The sequence below is a fragment of the Mustela putorius genome, unplaced genomic scaffold (genome assembly GCF_011764305.1).
Source record: "Mustela putorius furo isolate JIRA1106 unplaced genomic scaffold, ASM1176430v1.1 tig00537295_pilon_pilon_pilon, whole genome shotgun sequence".
Taxonomy (NCBI): domain Eukaryota; kingdom Metazoa; phylum Chordata; class Mammalia; order Carnivora; family Mustelidae; genus Mustela; species Mustela putorius.
Genome location: NW_025422433.1, coordinates 172,793 through 191,046, shown reverse-complemented (window position 1 = coordinate 191,046; position 18,254 = coordinate 172,793). Strand labels below are relative to the sequence as shown.

The following is an 18,254-nucleotide window of genomic DNA, read 5'->3' as shown; positions in this document are numbered from 1 at the left end:
TTCTACTTGTCGTCTTCAACACAGAAATGGAAGATCTCGTTTATGACTCTTCCCCCTTTATATTTTTCGTTTGTTCTTTTTGCTTTTCTTTCTAAATACAGATACGCAAAATGTGTCCCTATTTAGAAATAAGACACGATATTAATATAATGAGGTCAGTTAATCTGCATTCGAATCCTGCCAGACAATAATCACTAGCATATTCTTGAAAATTTACATTTATTTTGTTGATCGATGTGAATCGTTTCCTGAAATTATGCTCCCTAATCTTTTATTTATGGGAAGATTTCAGAATTCTCAAAATGCCGCTTATCCTTTCTTGGAAAGAATTTTTACATAATGAAATTTCTGAAAAACTTTAAGGTGATCGCTGTATAATTAAAAGCTCCTGGTTATTAAATAGGGGACATTTGCATTTGAACAATACAGGAATGCTTGCAGATCCTGGTTTGACGAGTTTCCTGAGCGTGAAACTTCCAGAATAAAGCGTAGACGACGAGGTATCCGCATGCAACAGCAAAACCCTGAGAACACGCACATGATGCCACCACGTGAGGACAGAAAGGTGCCACATGGAACTTATCTAGATTCTTTTGGACATTTTTATTTTTTATAATCATATTTTTAAGTATTTTTTATGGGACCTTCACCGGCACGTGTGGTCAGATCCACGTAGCATTTATCACGGGGGAGAAAAGAGCAGCCCCCTGCTCTCCCCAGGGCGCTCCGTGCTGGGCGATTTCCTCGATGCAGCATTGGTGTGGGACTGTCCTCCATCCCCCGGCAGCGGGGGCTCTAGCTCTGGACCTGGCTTACTCATGGGGTGCACACCTGTCCTGCCCGGTGGCCACGCCTGAGCGCAGTTTACCAAGTCCTGTGCACATGGGTCTGCGGGGACAGCCTGCTCTTCCTGGACGGAGCAACGGCCTTTCTCTCCCCTATGGCTTCATTCCCTACGTCCGCATTACTAACCGGAGCCCGGCGTGTTCACTGGCTGTCCGCCTCCGTCAGCGCCCGGTCGTCGGCTGCTGGGGTCGGTGTTCTGTCCCGTCTCGCCCGGTCGTCGGCTGCTGGGGTCGGTGTTCTGTCCCATCTCGCCCGGTCGTCGGCTGCTGGGGTCGGTGTTCTGTCCCATCTCGCCCGGTCGTCGGCTGCTGGGGTCGGTGTTCGGTCCCGTCTCCCGCCTCCCGCCACCCTCCGTCTGCGCACAGCCCCGTGGGCTGGGCTTTCCTGTTTCTCATCCTGTGTTTTCCTCTTCTTCGCGGACTTCCTTCTCCTAAGCCGGTGGCTTCCTGATGGGGCGCGTAAGTTGCTGTTTCGAGGTGTTAAGTATCTGCAAGTTCAGGGCCTTTCGGTTCAGGGAAACATTGCTAAGTTTTTTCCTTTTTTTTTTTTTTTAATTTAATTTAATTTTATTTTTGTTGGTGTGTGTGTGTTCCAAAATTCATTGTTTGCCGAGTTATTTCTTGACAGTTGGCGCCTCCTTCATTTTCTCTGCCGTCTCTGGCCTTCGTGTGGCTCCTGCACTGGTTTTCCGAGAGGCCGGGGTAGGCGAGGACGTTTCCAGGCCGGGACCTGGAGGGCGGCGGGCAGAGACCTGGAAGAGGACGGTGATGGGTGCTGAGCCGGTGTCCGCTGTCTAGGATCGCACGGGCAGGGGGACAGGCAGGGACAGGCTGGGAGGGGTCACTGCATGTCTGCAGCAGGGGAGGGGTTGGCACAGGCGGACCATGCTGGCCGCGGGCACCACACCGCCGGGTCTGGGGCTAGGGAGCTGCTCAGACGGCACGCGTGCTGCCCCTCCTACACCCCCGACACCGTTCTTCGTGGGGTGCTCCCTTCCTTCAGGGAGCTCGTCCCACGAGAGGCACAGACAAGTATTAAGCAGTGAGGGGCGCCTGGGGGCCCCAGCGGCTGAGCAGTGAACTCTTGGTCTCGGCTCAGGTGGTGACCCCGGAGTCGTGGGACCCATCCCTACGGGGGCTCCGCGCTCAGCGGGCATCTGCTTCTCCCTCTGCCCCTCCCCACGCTCACGCTCTCTCTCAAATAAAGTAACAAATCTTTAAAAATAAATAAACTGAGCACAGCAAATACAAACATACCATATGTTGGAAAATAAGCATCATGGACCTAAAACACTATGGTTGCTTTTTGAAGGGGCGCATGTGAGGCTGCGCACACGCGATATGCCATTAGGCCAACGGCCTCAGGTCTGGGATTCAGGCGAGGGCAGCCACACGACAGCTGGGCCTGCTTGGGGAGTCCGGCTTGGGTCTCACTGGCGTTGCTTCTGAGAGGTCTGTCGGCAGCCGGATGGAGAGCTCTCCCGGGTGAAGGGCTGTCAGAGTCGGGGCCACGCCAGAGACTTGGCAGTCAGAAGTACACAGGGGCCAGCTAAGGCCCTGGGGCAGGTGTGGAGATCGACACTAAGGGCGCCGTGCTGACCCCTGGGCGCTCCGGCGTCTGTCCACGGGCCAAGGAGGAGCTGGCAGAGACGCGAGCGGCAGCCAGTCGGGAAGAGGCCCGGCGCGGCCCAGATGACCCTCTAGAGCTGGTGGGGGTGGGGGCCGCCCGAGTGGTCATGGAGCTGTGCTGACCTGGGACTCCCCACCTCGCCCCCAGGGGTGCTTCACCGTCCCCGGGCGGTTTGCTGAACCCCGCAGGCATCTTTGTAAACAGTCCCTCCGCTAAGCTGGGCTCAGTCACCCCTGCTGGTAGAAAAACAGCTCTGGGCTGGGGTGGGGGTGGTGCGGAGAGAAGGCGAGGAAGGGGTGAGGCTGCCGCTGCAAGCTGGGGCGGGCCTGGGACCCGCGCGTTTCCAGGAATGGCCGCAGGAGGCCCTCAACACCTGGCTTGAGCTGTTGGCGTGAAATTCCAGGCCCTTGACTGTAGTACGGGGGGATAAGCTGGGGATGACTCAGGTAGTCTCCCAAGGGGTGTGACAGAGAAAAATCAGGGGCCCCCAGGGGCTCAGATCCTGATCCCCAGGGTCCTGGGATGGAGCCCCACACCGGGCTCCCTGCTCAGCGGAGCACCTGCTTCTCCCGCTGACCCTTCTCCCCACTTGTGCTCACTCTCTGTCTCAAATAATTAGATAAAATCTTTTTTAAAAAGACTATGTTTACCCTTAAGTTCGGGGTTCTTTGTATAATCGTTGGATGAATTATATTTTGTTATTCAAATATGCTCTATCTTTATTAGAAGAATCTTATTTTGTGGCTCCATTATTCTAGATCCTAATCATTTTCTATGTCTTTGAGTATCAGTGACTGAAAGAAAAATCTTTTAAAATCTGCTGTTCTGTTCTTTTTGGAACTGATCATAAATTGTTAGATGTATGAGAGCTTAGAATTGTTATGGTTTCCAGATAAATTGTTCCTTTTACCAAAATGTACTATCTCTGTTTTTCCACCTAATAATACTAATAATACTTCTTGCATTGAAATAGGTCTTCTCTGACACTGATACAGTTACATCGACTTTCCCTTCACTATCACTGCCCAGTATGTTATTTTTAATAACATCAGGGTCATTGTTTTATCGCTTGTTTTGTAAACAGCAAAGCTGGATTTTTTTTTCCAGTCTAGAAACTGGTCTTTCAGCAAATAGGAGTTACTCTGTTTACATTTATTGTGATTATTGAGAAACCAATAAAATTTTATGATCCTATTTTATGATTTCTATTTGTCATTCTTTTCTGTGCTTTTTTTTTTTTTCTTTGTTGGGTTTTCTTAATCCCTGTGATTCTCTGCTCCTGGTTTTCCTTCTCTCCACCCATGAAGTCTTACATGCATGCTTGGATCAACAGGACGCAGAGTGTCACGGTGTCCCTCTGTCCTCCTAGACGGTGCGGCCGAGGAGCTCCTCCCGGTCTGGCTGACGGGCGATCCGTCTCACGGCCGCTGTCACTCGCCGGCCCGTGGTTGCTGAGGACAGTGGCTTTGGGATTCCTCCCTGGGTAGGGCCTGCTCTGGTCCTCTGAATTTTTCTTCGAGGTTTTCTTGCGTCTGGATCTGCAGTTTTTGTAGTGTCTGGATTCTAGTCTTTTGTCAGTTCTACGTATTGTCAGTGTCTTTCCCCAGTTGGTAATTACCTCTTCACTCTGTTCTGGTGTCTTGGTAATCAGAAGTCCTTAACTTTAATGCTGGGGAACTTGTGGTGGGTGCTGTGTTTATTCCTTAACTTACCCACTGGTCTTACTGAAGTGGTCCTGCCTTACTGCACGGTCATGGGGTAACCCCCCACAGGACCTTCCATGTCCAGTGTTTCCCTCGTGTTTTGATGTTCACCTTATCCAAATCCGCCATGTGCCCGCTTTGTTTTCGTGTGCCTGCCTGTGGGCCCTGCTACTGTTGGTCTGTGGGATTTGATGTCTGCACCCCTGTTTGCCGCTGTTATCAGCAGAGGCCGGGAGCCTCCCACCGTGCCAGGCCATGTCTGCTTGTCCCCGTCATGAGATAGCACAACGTGCATCCGTGGGTCTTGGCCCTGGTTCCTGGCACCGAGCTCCCAAACCCTCGTACTGTCGTCCATGATAATGGTGCCAGGAGCGTCCCCCGTTCAGTGCGGTGCCTCTGGGCAGGCTCCTGGACAGGGGGCTGGTCGCCAGAGACCCAGCCACCGCAAGCCGAGCCGTTTGGGAGAGGGGCAGGGAATGGAGCTAAGGACGCACGTGCCCTTGTGAGGGCGCCCCCACGAGATCCCAATCACACGTAGTTGGGGGGCTTCCAGACGGCTGAGCACCCCCACACCCAGGGGCAACACCCCAACTCCAGGGGACAGAAGCCAATGCGCCTGGGACCCTCCTGTAGGATCCCTGGGTGCACCTTCATCTGGCTGTCATCTGCACCCTTTATCAGTCCTTCAGTCAACCAGAGACTAGTCAGCGCTCCTGACAGGTCCGTGGAGCCCGGGGAGCCCCCACGGGAACCTTTGGTCCACCGTTGATCATCAGAAGCACAGAGGATGCTGTGGGCTGGCGACCGGCATCTGCGAGGCAGCGGGCACTCTCTCGGGACCGAGCCCTTCACCTGTGTGATCAGACGCTGTCTCCAGGGGGACAGGATCAGAAGGGACAGGAAGAACAGAACGTCCTCCTGGTGTCGCCGAGAACGGCTTGATGCAGGGAAAACCGTGCACCCGGTGACCAGAGGGAGGTGCCGCCCGCACACAGGACAGGAGGCTCGGCAGCAGCACACGGCAGGAGGAGCTGCGTGGCTCCCCACAAGAGGTGGAAATCCGTGCTTCTCCTTACATGGGTGGTGTCTCCTTCCCTCCGTACAACAATCCCAAGGTAGGTGCTGGTTCTCGGTTTTCAGACCGGACTAGACGGTTAGGGGTGATGAAGTTCTAGAACCTAGGTGAGGTTTGGTGGGCTGAGGTCCGGAGCCGATGACCAAGAAAGAATTCTTGAGACATCTTTGGTGCAAAATGGTGGTTTATTAAAGCTCGGGGACAGGGCCCGTGGGCAGGCAGAGATGCGGCCGCCCCGGGTTGTGAGGGGTGGTTGGTTATATACGCAGGAGTTGGGTAGGTGAGGACAAAGGGTTATTGGGGCAAAGAATACTATCAGGATATTGAAGGCTTAGTTACTATTAAGTAAAGACAATTGAGGGTCTCCTGGTGGAATGTTACATTCCTGCCATCAAGCATCCTTGTTAATGAGATTTAGGTTTAGAAGAAATTTAACTTTATTTGCTTTTCCTTCTACCTCCGCCTCCTTCGGTTTTTATGGAGGGGAGGGTGACATTAGGGCTTGAGAAACTGAGTTCTGTGTCTTTGGAATTTGGGCTATTGATAAGGTAACTTCTTTGTTTGTAAATCTCAAGGATATTTGCAAACCAAGGGAGACTCCTGTCTTGCAGGATTATGATCTCAGCAAGTTAACTATTTATCATTTTATGGCAGTCAGGGGTGCCTGAGGAATGCTACACCTATGGAGGGGAGCGGATGAAGGGGGGGTGCAAGGCGCCAGCTCTTGCTTTGTCCTCAGCCAGCCTCCTGCTCCCTCATCAGGGGGGTTCAGTAAGCCTCTGGAAGCTCACAGAACATGAGCCCGTGCTTTCCGCTGAGCGCAAGGGGCTGGGGAGGCCACGCACGACCTTGGCGCCCAGCCCTGTGGGAAACAAGGTGGCGCGCCAGCGGGTAGAAGCCCATACTTGGGGCCGGGAGTGGACGGCTCTGTGAGGACAGGTGTGAAGTCGCAAGGTCTGGAAGGTGGGAGGGATCCTCCGTGCCCTTGGGTCCTGGGCAGAGGGGAGGGTTTCCCAAGGCTGAGCCAGGCGCCCAGCGGGAGCCCCGGTTCCCTGGGGCATTCACCCGACTTCTCCAACACCCAGCACACCCGTCTCCCACACCCTTCTGCAGGGCTCTCGGGCCCCACCCAGCCAGTCTCTGGAGCCCTCTACAAAGAGACGCCTGTGAGCCAATGATCCTGGTGGCAATGGCCTCATTGTCACCATGAAGATAATTAGCTCTGTGTCCTCTTTCAGAAGGGGGTGGGACAGTACAAAGATAACATTCACTGCTGATAGCCACCTAGTCCCAAACTAAAGGTAGTATACACAGCGCTTCTCTGTTTAGTTTTTTTTTTTTTTCACTCTTCTGTGGATTTGAATACTTTTTTTTTTTTTAACTCCCTATTGTGACCCTCCAGCAAGGAAGCTGCAGTGTTCTTTGAATTCAGGACGCCCCCAGCACTGGACATGCAGGAAAGCCAGTCCTGACCAGAACCTTGCTTCACCAGGGGGCTGTGTGTGAGCTCTGGGCCTCGGTCACCTCCGTCCCCGAGTGTGGTACTGGACTTAGCCCAGATTTCTCACCAGATCACGGGCTTTTCAGTTGTATGTGAGAGAAAGAATGGGTAAGTGGAGGTGACCCGGCTCCTAAATAGGGCTTTTTTTTTTCCCTTTTCTGGAAGATGAATGGATAATGAAGAAGTGGTATATAAACACACACACACACACACACACAATGCAATATGACTCAACCATCAAAAAGAATGAAATCTTGCCCTTTGCAACGATGTGAATGGAACTAGAGGGTATGATGCAAGTGAACTAAGTCCGAGAAAAACAATTATCATATGATCTCACTCATATGTGGAATTTCACAAACAAAACAGATGAACACAGAGGAAGGGAAGGAAAAATAAACTAAGACAAAACTAGAGAGGGAGACAAACCCTAGGAGACTCTTAATCACCGGAAACAAGCTGAGGGCTGCTGGAGGGGGGGGCGGGGGGATGAGGTCGCTGGGGGATGGGCATAAGGAGGGCAGGTCATGTGAGGAGCCCTGGGTGTTGTAAGCGACTGGTGAGTCACTGACCTCTCCCTCTGAAACCAGTGATACATTATATTAATTATCTTATGTTAATTAATTGAATTTAAGTTAAAAATAAGAATTTAAAAATAATAATAAATAGGTCCTCTTTGGTGCACATTTCAAGGGTCCAGAGCAGTTTGATTCCCGCTCTGCAGACCACGCACTGGGCCTCCTGCGAGGGTCTCCTGAGCGTCTGCCCCAGTCTTGGGCACAGCCAAACAGCATCACCTGCGGAGCCAACACCACACTCTGCACCAAGCCCGTTGCACGCTGTGACACTGTGATGTATAGGAACTATGCGTTTGACCAAAATATATTTCTCGTGTATTTTTGTCTTTGTCCACAGTTCCGGCTCACAGCTTCTAAAACCTTGGAATTTCCCAAACCATCTCTTGTTACAATTTTCAGTCTCTTGTCCTCGGTTTCTGAAATCTCTTCCGATCCCTGAGGGCGATGGGTGTTTTGTTATTGAAAACAGGCTCCCTTTACCCCAAGTGGGTTTATGTTAACAAGGCAACTTCCATTCATGATTAGAAGGTTAAAACTTTCAGTCCCACACCCTGATTTCTGGGGAGGGGAAAGGGGCTTGAAGTTGGATCCGTCACCATGACCACTGATTTAATCAGTTATCCTACGTAATGAAGCCTCCATGAAAACTCGAGAGGACGGCGTACAGAGGACTCCCAGCCAGCGACCAGGATGCTTCCCCCGCGCTGCCGTGCTGGTCTTCAAGCTTCACGAAGACAGAAGTCCCTTCGCTCACCACCTCCCTTATGCATTTCTTCATCTGGCTGTTGATTCAGATCCTTAATATCTGCAATAGGTCAATAATACAGTTAGTAAACAAGTTTCCTGAGTTCTGTGAGTCACTCCAGAATATTAGTGGAACCCAAGGAGAGGGACATGGGAACTTCTGATTTATAGCCAGTGGGTGAGGCATCTGACGTGGATGGCAGTCTGGGGGGCCTGAGCCCATAACCCGGGAAATCCGACGCCGTCCCTGTGTAGATGGTGCCAGAATGGAGTGGAATCTGCCAGACACCTAGCTGGTGTCCACATCATTGGCCTCAGGGTCAGGAAAACCCATCTACCCCACATTGAGGTTGGGTTCCAGAACTGCATTACACCTATTAATCCATTTAAGCCACATATAATCCTATAGAGCAGGCATTTTGATTGCTTTTTCACAGAAGACTAAGACTCCGAGAAATTAAGTAACTTCCATCTGGCAGAGCATAGGGTTTGACCCCATAATGACCAAGCCAAAGGGCTACGAGCTGTAGCAGGAACCGTCGGCCACAGTGATCCGCCACAGTGATCGGCCCCGTGGAGGTTATCAAGGGTCCCCAGACACACATGGGCAGTCTGGCAGTCTTGCAGTCTGGCACACAAGTCAGTACCAAACCTATCAAAAGCCTTTCTCAGGAGTCTGGGATTGAAGGTCCACAATCGGGTGTGCGGGGTGGGGGCAGTGATGTAGATCCCTGCTTGGAGGGGTCTGGTTGCAGCCCTAGCATCACCTGGGCACTTTCAGAAAATCTCAAGTCCCTCCCTACACCTTTGTAGTCAGAACTTGATTTAAATAAAACTCTCAGACGGTGTTAAATGCTACGGTTTGTAAAGCATTGAGGTAGATGGTGGCTCAGCCAAGAGGATCCTGGGCAGGTTAAAGAATCTGTATGTGATTGTGAAATAAGTCAACAGTGAACTGTGTTGTTATCAGGTAAAGTCATCAGAAAAGTCGGGACGCCTGGGGGCCTCAGGCAGTGAAACGTCAGCCTTCGGCTCAGGTCATGATCTCGGGGTCTTGGGATCGTACCCCACATCAGGCTCCCCGCTCAATGGGGCAGAAGACAGTAACTACATGTTCTTTGCTGAAAGGAAGTATAATGAGACGTAGTTGACGTGTTCTGTAGAACACTCTGGCAATTAGAAGCCATAAACTAGATGTATGTATAGCAACATGCCTGGATCTTAAACCCGAGATCGTAGCTCAAAAAGAGGTAGAAACAGTCCTGTACTAGGTATCTGTTCAGAGCTCCCCCTGTAGCCGAGGACGTGTGAAAACATGAGAGTCGCGCCCGTGGGGGTGAGGAGAATGGGAGAGAATCCAGTAGAGAACACGAGGGGACCTGGCCTGGGCTGCTGCAGATTGCTCACCAGGACCCGTGGAATTATGACCGAGACAGCTCTCTGCCCTGAAGTCCGAGGAAAAGGGGGGAACTGGCAGGAGTGGGAAATAAAGGGCACAAGTGAAGCCAGCAAGACGCCCACAGACAGGAAGGCCACCCCGCGTGCAGAGCAAAGCAGGGAGCGGGAGACCCGGCTGGGGCTCGCAGGCTGCTGTAATCACGGTTCTTGGGCTGTGGACCGAGTCCTCCTACACACCCCACCTGGGTCCTCACAACCACTGCTCTGGTTCTCTGAGGCACCCCAAGTGCATGGCGGCCCCTCACATAAGCCAGCAGCCCAGTGCTCTGGCCAGAAGCGGACAGAGCTCAGCGCTCTCACAGTCCCAAGACCAGCAATGCTTACAGAAGCACCGAGCCCAGGGTTCACCCGCTGAGGCTACCCCGCCGGAGATAAAGGGTGGTTTACATCACAAACCCTGAGTTTCACATTGCTCTGTGGGATCACCAGTGGGTGATTTCCGCCCCCAAGCAGGTCCCCATCCTCCTACTCCTTAAGCTTTCAAATTCCATTTTCTTTCTTATGCAGAGTAGTTTAATTTTGGCCCGGAGCCTCCATCTGTGCCTATCCACACCCCTAAATTACCTGAGCCACTCACCTTAAATTTAGTCACACTTGGAAATACAGGGTAGGTGGCTCATTCGCTTTTTCCAAAAAAAAAAAAGGCTTGCTTGTCCAAAACACTAGGTCAGTGCGCAAGAAGTGAACCCAAGCCCCATCATCCAGTAATAATCACGGTAATAACAGTGACCATCCGAGAGGTGCCTTAGACCTGAGCAGCATGTCATCTTAGGGAAGAGTGCCATCAGGGACAGGACTGCGGCCTGGTCGCAGAGATGCCACTGACCTGCGCAGACGAGACCCATGCCGTGCAGAAGTGTGGCGGTTCCTACACTTTATTAGACACCCTCTACCAGAAAGAAACGTGACCTAATGTCAGAAAGGAGGGGACGTGGGCGTCCCGGGGCAGGAGGAAGAGGCCCTGCGCCTGCGGCGTCTCCAAGCGCGCGGCGGAACAGAACCCAACAGTCAGCTCCGTCAACTCGAGCAAGCCCGGCTCCGCTCTGCTTTCCCCGCGGTGAGTATTTCTGAAGCTCCGGCAGTTGGGGGCCCAGTGGTGTTTTGTTCTCTTTTTCAAAAGCGCGCGGGCTCCCCAGCTTTGCCCGTGCGCGCAGGCAGCCCCCCGGTCTCCGCGGCAGCGCCCCTCGGACGCCGCCCTCCGCCGCGCAGGCAGACAGGAGCCTGTTCCCAGACGGCCGAAGCCGGGCAGTGAGCCGGCGAGCGCGCGACGGAGGCGGGGTGCCCTCTGCGGCGGGGCGCAGCCGGGCGGGGGCGCGCGGGGAGCCGCGGGTGCGGGGGCCGCGGGTCTGCGCTCAGGCCCCGCCCACGGCCCGCCCCGCCCCCGGCCCGCCCCGCCCACCGCCTCCCCAGGGGCTCGGGGCCGCACCTACCTGCGGTGGCGCCTTGAGAAGCAGCCGGGGGGTGCCCAGCGCCGCCGGGACAGCCTCGGAGCGCGGGGGGCCGTGCGGCAGGTCCTGCTTGTCCCGGATGAAGGTCGCCGGCTTCCTGTCCTCGGTGAGGGCCCGGCTCCGGCTGAGGGCGCGCGGGTCCGGCGGGGCGGGCCCTGCGGGGAGAGAGCGGGGCTCGGGGGACGCGCCCCGGGGCGCACGCGGCGCGGGGGAGGCAGCGGTCCGTTCCCGGACGCAGGACCGCGGCCTCGCGCGGGGCGGGCCAGTGCGGCGCCCTGAGGGTTCGCGTCTCGGAGCGCGGCCGGCCCGGCAGGCCAGGGGGCCGGGGATCGCAGTCTGCCGTGGAACGAGATGCCCCGGTGGTCCTCCGGCACGTTAAGTCAAGTCAAGTCGTCAAGTAAAGCAGACGCTGTTTTTTAAAAACCGTACATTTGGGGCGCCTGGGTGGCTCCGTGGGTTAAGCCGCTGCCTTCGGCTCGGGTCATGATCCCAGGGTCCTGGGCTCTCTGCTCGGCGGGGAGCCTGCTCCCCTCCCCTCTCTCTGCCTGCTTGTGATCTCTGTCTCTCAGATAAATAAATAAAATCTTTAAAAAAATAAAAATAAGGGGCGCCTGGGTGGCTCAGTGGGTTAAAGCCTCTGCCTTCGGCTCAGGTCATGATCCCAGGGTCCTGGGATCGAGCCCCGCATCAGGCTCTCTGCTCAGCGGGGAGCCTGCTTCCCCCTCTCTCTCTCTGCCTCTCTGCCTACTTGTGATTTCTGTCTGTCAAAAAAATAAATAAAATCTTTTAAAAAAATAAAAATAAAAATAAATAAAATAAAAATAAAACCCATACATTTGTTCAAGTCGACAGAGTCTGGCGCAATGCTGGGCGGAACACACACTCGCAAACAAGAGTTTCGTGACTGTTTTTGAGGCGATAACATCCGTACAAGGACAAGCACGAACCGCACTAAGCCCTTCCGTGTGTGCGTTCCCCTAGGTCCTGGCCGCCCATGGGGCCTGAACCAGTGCGTGCTCCATTTTAAGGAGAACGAACCAGAACCAGCAGGCACACTGGCTTGCCATGTCTCATAACCAGCACAAGCGAGAGCAGAGCACCCAGTGGTCAGGCTCCAGATTTCGCAGGTGTAACGGCTCTGGACTGACTGGACGGAGGACAGAAGGAATCCCCACCCCCCAGCTGTTTACCTGAGTCTGTTTCCAGATGGTGCGCCAGGTTTTCTGAGAGAAACAGAAACAGAAAGCTGTGTGACTTGTGATTTCCCACAAGCATTCCCAAGAACAGAGCTGGGAACCGTGTGAGCCCAGGGACGGGGAATGGCCGTCTGCTCTGTGCCCTCTGCTGTGGTCTACTGAGACACAAGCTACCGTCACCTGCCTGGACACTCGGCCCAGTGCGGGTCCCTGCGGAGAGAAGATGCTCTCGGGACCGGTCCCACGGAGCAGACCACCAAGGGAAGGCTTAAGGGAGGGAAGACACCGAGAGCCAGGCTTGGCAGGCAGGGGGAAGGTGGTGGTGGGAGGAGGACACGGCTGTCCCACCAGCGGGGTATGGGGAAAGCTGCCACCCCTCCCCTTTACCTGAGAAGGTCCTCATCATCTCTGGGAGGAAGAGTGTTTTCTGGTGGAGATCTCGGATCTTCTTGATAAGGTCTGGAGAAATGGTCTCTGGACTCACAAAAGTCCTTGTCTCATACCTACAGACAACCAGCCCTTAGGAATTGGAGGTAGGGGCGCCTGGAGGGTTCAGGGGGTTAAAGCTTCTGCCTCCGGCTCAGGTCATGACCTCAGGGTCCTGGGATGGAGCCCCACATCCCTGCATAGGGCTCTCTGCTCAGCGGGGAGCCTGCTTCCTCCTCTCTCTCTGCCTGCCTCTCTGTCTACTTGTGATCTCTGGCAAATAAATAGAATCCTTTTAAAAATTAAAAAAAAAAAAAAAGAATTAGAGGTAGGTCCTCTAAAAGAATGTTTGGGGTCTATGGAGGCTAGAAGGGACAGAGGTCATTACCCTGTTTGCCTCTAGAGGACAGTACAATGTCGGTGGAGAAACGACCTTAAACTCCTCTTCCTAATCTGGTGCTGTTCCTTACTAGGGGAAGGGGGGGAGGGGAGATGAGAGAAAACAGGTGACACCTCCGTCCTTGCCTGTCCCCGACCGCAGGACCACGAGCAGGCTCGGCGCCCTCATCAGACCAGCTAAAGGACTGCACAGCCCTTTAGCTCTATACCCCAAACACTCTTTGAAAGTTTGGAAGACACGGGAGGCCTGGGTGGCTCAGTGGGTTAAGCGGCTGCCTTCAGCTCGGGTCATGGTCCCAGCGTCCTGGGATCGAGTCCCACATCGGGCTCCTTGCTTGCTCAGCGGGGAACCTGCTTCTCCCTCTGCCTCTGCTGCCACTCTGCCTGCCTGTATTCACTTGCTCTCTCTCTCTCTAACAAATAAATAAATAAAATCTTAAAAAAAAAAAAAAAGAAAGTTTGGGAGACCCTTCCCAAGCCTCGGACCCCAGGTCCAGACCCTGTGGCTGAATAACAGGTGCCCCTCGCAGAGCACGGAGAAGGCACAAGTGCAAACAGCAGAGGACAGCACGGGGCCAGGGGCTGCCCTTTGTGGTGGGTCTGCAGACCCTGAAGGACATGGGGGAGCCAGGAAAGGACTGGAAGCACATGCCAGTCTCCCACGTCCGTGCCACCGCCGTCCAGAGACAATCTCTCTCCTCGGAGTTACAGTTTACGTGCTCTTCAATGCTGACTCGACCAGTAGTTTTGAGAACTAAACAAATGTTCCTACATCAGCCTAAAAACACAATTATGGCTTATAATTTCACCTCCAAGGGAAAGCCGTATCCCTGATACCAAACAACTAGTTTAAAAATGGACTCTTGGGGGCGCCTGGGTGGCTCAGTGGGTTAAGCCGCTGCCTTCGGCTCAGGTCATGATCTCAGGGTCCTGGGATCGAGTCCCGCATTGGGCTCTCTGCTCAGCAGGAAGCCTGCTTCCTCCTCTCTCTCTCTACCTGCTTCTCCGATCGCCGTCTGTCAAATAAATAAAATCTTTTTTAAAAATAAATAAATAAATAAATAAGAACAGACTCCTGGAGCACAGCCCTTTAGGTGGAGACTGCGTGTCTGTCTGTCTGTCAGAGTGAATTTGCATTTCTGTGGGGGGCAGGGTAGAGAGGGCCCCCCTCGGTCTGTGTCCAGGGGAACAGAGGTGAGAGGAACAAAGTCAACAGCCGGGTGTCAGGAGGCAGGACTGGGGAGAAGGCCCTACCTGCTCTGGTCGGCCTTGACATCCTACAAAAGAGAAGGAACATGCACTCAGCGTCCACACGTCCTTCCCACCGGAGACTCCGCACGGCCTGTCCTCCTTATCGTCCGGCCTCAGAGCTCTCTTCCCGAGCCCTGTGTCTGCTCCGTTCCCTACTCATCACACGGCTGTCACATCCCGCCTCCCGCCTCATCTGGGACCCTGCTCAGGTCATGAGAGCTGGCTTCTTTGACTTAGCCTTCCCTGGGGACCGTGTTCTGCCTCCAGGGCTTGAGGGCTGCTGGGGAACAGGGTCCAGGCTCCAGTTACCCGCTGGACCCGATGTGAAACGGGATAAAAGAATGATAATCTGGGTGAGCCAGGGACCATGCTAAGCATTTCGTATGGACTGTTTCCTACCATCTTCGCAGGAGCCCTATGAGGGAGGTGCTATTATTATCCCCACATTTAAGGGGGCTCATGAGGCTCGCCCCGGTCGCATGGCTGGAAGAGCCTGTCCTCAAACCCAAGGCCCCCCGACTGCAAGGTCCCTGACGCGACCACAGTGGGTGGACAAGTCATCCAGCCTCCCTGGGTCTGCAGTCTGTAAGCTCTCTGGGTCTGCAGACCCTCGGTGCGACCCGAGACCTGGCAGTCCCTTCTAGTCGAACCAACGGCCACTTGCCCTTCCCGCCTGTCCCAGCATCCCTGGCTCTCCGCCTGTGTCCCCTCCTGGTTAGCCCCTCTCCTAGCCCACGGGGTGGGCACGGCCTCACTTGCAGCAGGACGCTGGCTGGCTGCTGACTCTGCTCCTCCAGCTCCTGGGCTCCGAGCCTGGTGATCTCCTCGGAGAACTTGGAGTTGTACTGGTCCCTCTCCATGCAGGTCTGCAGCTCCAGCTCCCGCAGCCTGGCCTGCAGGAGACTGTGCTGGTCTGCCAACTCCCGCTGAAGTTTCCCAAACGCCGCATCCACCTGCTGCCTCTTGCTTTCAATGTGAGTCTGCGCGGGGTAAACAGAGAAACAGGCCAGGAGGGAGATGGAGAGGCTGGTCTCTAGGAGGGTCACCTGTATGTCACGACTCAGAGGCACAGGGAGTCCCGAGCTCTCTTAGTACTGTGGCGGAACGGGTCTCATAAGACTTGCCAGCGGTGAGGGCTGTGCCCCTGTCTTACCAGAGAGTCTAAGAACAATGCCCCAGAATGCCCTCAACGCTGTATTGAGCTTCTCAAACACCCTTCCCCATCTGCCACACGGCTCTCACCTCACCATGCCTTCCCTAGAGTCAGGAGGAGCCGGTGGGAGTCGTCCGTCCGAGAGCCACTGAAGGAACCAGTGTGGTTCGAGTGTGTGGCCTCGCTCTTGTCCCCTGACATCGCCCTCCGCACGGCATGCTTGGAAGGGAGCCGAGGAGAGCTGCGGGTCTCCCCCTGCCCCACAACTCTGTTCCCTTGGTCAGGGCACCCGAAATTCTCAGACTGCGGCTTTCCTCCTGGATGACTGTGTAGCTCAGAGAGGTGGCCCTACGGCTCACCCGACGTGCTCAGGCCAGCCCCCAGGTCAGCGACACTGACACCGCACACACCTACCCACCCCTTCCTATCTGAAGGCAGTGCCTTAGGGCACACCGAACGGGATGGGAAGAGTGGCTCTGGGCCAAGACACCTGGCTTCTAGGGACACCTGCTGGCTTAGTCGCGGAAGCGTCTGACTCGATTTCAGCTCAGGTCGTGATCTCAGGGTCCTGAGAGCCCGCTCCGTGGGCGGGCTCTGAGCTCAGCCGGGAGTGCGCTGCAGTTTCTCTCCCTCTGCCCTTCCTGTTTCTCTCTCTCAAATAAGTAAGTGCTGAGAGAGAGAGATCCGGACTGTAGCCACGTCATCATGACCGTGGGCTAGGCCCTGCAGGACATCCCGCTCCCGGACCTGTTCTCTCTGTAAAGCGGCTGAGAAGATGGGTCCTGGGCCAGGTCTCAGACCATCTCCAGCCGTGAAGTTCTGGGATCCCACAGCCTTGATCCCGAATGCCCGCGCAGAGAGGCTAGGACATGAATGAGAACCGCCCAAGAGTACCTGCCGGAGGCTTCCCCCAAGCCCCTGAAGACCAGGTGTCAGAAGCTCTTACCAGAAGCTTTTGGAGCTTCCTGTCTTCCCGCTGCCATGTGGCCTCCATCTCGCTCTTCTCCAGGCGCGGAGCTCTCGACTGGCTCCGGAGACGGTCCTGCGGGAGAAGAACGGGCAGGGAGCGGCGGCTTCGTTCACAGAGAGCAACTGCTGCGTCCCTGGTGTGCCGCCGATGGGGAGAGAGACTCAAAGGTGAACAGGGCGGGCCTCGTCCTGCAGAGATCACCTGGAGATCACCTCCCGCCTGCAGTACAGGGAAGGCGGAGTCCCGGGTGGCAGCAGCTGGTGGGAACACGGCGGCGGGGCAAGGGAGGCTGCAGAGACAGGAAGCGCTTACAGCGGGCCCAGAGACGGGCTGTGCGTGCTGCACGCGCCTGGACTGTCCCTCAGGTGGCCCTGGGGCCCAGTGACCATGCCCGAGCTTTCCTGGCGCCGGGGACCCACAGGAGGGTTTGGCGCAGGGGAACAACACGGTCTGCTGCGTGTTTTGGCAGATTGGAGGATGCTTGGAGAGAAAGGACACAGGGAGGGCGTTCGAGCTGGAGCGAGTCTGGGCGCGGACCGCAGAGCCAGCATTTGGAGTGGTCGCGGGGGTAAGGCCGAGGCCGAGGCTCAAGAGCTGCTTCAGAGAAGATCACTTGTAGACCCAGACGCCGGATGGACAGAGCGAGCGGGGGGCCAGGTGGGCCGTGTCGTGCCCCCCCCACAAGGACGAGGGGCGCCTGCCGGCCGCCCGTGCTCTCCCCTCGCATCCCGCTCAGCCCAGCAGTCTCGGCCTCGGCAAGTCCCGTACCCTGTGTGGGTCCTGGGAGGCCAAGGTCACCCGCCCACAGTGGGCAGAAGACCGGGCCATGCACTCGTTCACGGATGCAACCTCTGTGCCCGGTGGCCGCAGGGCCCCATGAGGCTGGGGTCCCCCTGAGCCTGTGAACAGCCACACGTCCACGGGGAACCACGGTCTCATCCAGATCCCTCCCCGTGCCCTCCACGGCGGGCGACGGGACGCTGTCCCAGCCCACACAGGCCCCCCAAAAGCCGTCCATCTTACCCGGTAGGGCTGAATGGTCCCGTCGAGGACGGCCACAGGGTGGGTGCGGTGGGAGGGACCCTGCCGACAGACCACACAGAGCAACTCAGCATCGGTCTCGCAGAAGAAGTAAATCTTCTCACCGTGCTCCTCACAGCGCGTCTCCCCCAGAGGGCCCAGGGGCACCGGGACCATGAGAGGCCGGATGGGCTCCCTCTCCTTGCAGGGTACACAAGGCAGCGCCTGGCAGGAGAGCTGGGCCCCCATCTGGGAAGGTGGGGGGAGGGGCAGCCTGGCAGCAGGTGCGTCCCCGGGCGCGGGTTACTGCGTCCCCCAGGGTTCCCTTGCGGGCTGGATGGGGGTGCTCCTCACGGGAAGGCCCAGAGGGCATCCCGCTGCCGCTGCCGTCCGCAGCCTGTCCGCAGAGGCCTCTGCCTCAGGCCACACAAATTCTGTCCCTGATATTTGTCACTCCTGCGTGAGTCATGGAGGGAACACAATAGGAGGCTGCAAGAAAGCAGGACGGTTCGGCCTGGGACGCCACCGGCCACCACCCATCAGCTGAGGGGGTTCAAACTCCAGGGCACTGGAAGTGACCCAGCATTTCCCAGCAGGGGCCTGGCCAGCCCGTCCTGCACTCCTGCCGAGTCCTTCTGTCCCTGGGGTGGGGAGCCCAGCATGTATGAGCTCACAGGGAGATGGGTTTCCTGGAGCCCCACCCTTGACCGCGGTGGGGTGGAGAGTTCCAGGAGGAAACACAGGGAGGTGACATTGCTTCCTGTCCCCTGAGCAGGTGGGAGCCACCAGCTTCCACTCTCAGGTGTGCGCTCAGCGTCAAAGTCCAGACTGCGGAGGGAGGGGTTCTCCGGCCCCTC

At 55.8% G+C, this 18,254-nt stretch overlaps 1 protein-coding gene and 1 long non-coding RNA gene across 2 annotated transcripts; one reads left to right on the top strand and one right to left on the bottom strand.

Moving 5' to 3' along the window:
* Positions 1–3,714: 3,714 nt before the first annotated feature.
* LOC101690108 lies at positions 3,715–7,765 on the top strand. The gene is made up of 3 exons (XR_201431.3): positions 3,715–5,293; positions 6,656–6,862; positions 7,670–7,765. It is a non-coding gene; the product is annotated as an uncharacterized LOC101690108 (long non-coding RNA).
* TRIM15 (tripartite motif containing 15) lies at positions 7,621–18,038 on the bottom strand. The gene is given in 9 exon segments (XM_045073929.1): positions 7,621–8,137; positions 10,965–11,137; positions 12,173–12,205; positions 12,566–12,681; positions 14,258–14,280; positions 15,010–15,234; positions 16,354–16,449; positions 17,401–17,673; positions 17,675–18,038. Coding segments are annotated over 9 exon segments (1,050 nt in total). The 5' UTR covers positions 17,771–18,038; the 3' UTR covers positions 7,621–8,122.
* Between the last annotated feature and the right edge of the window lie 216 nt (positions 18,039–18,254).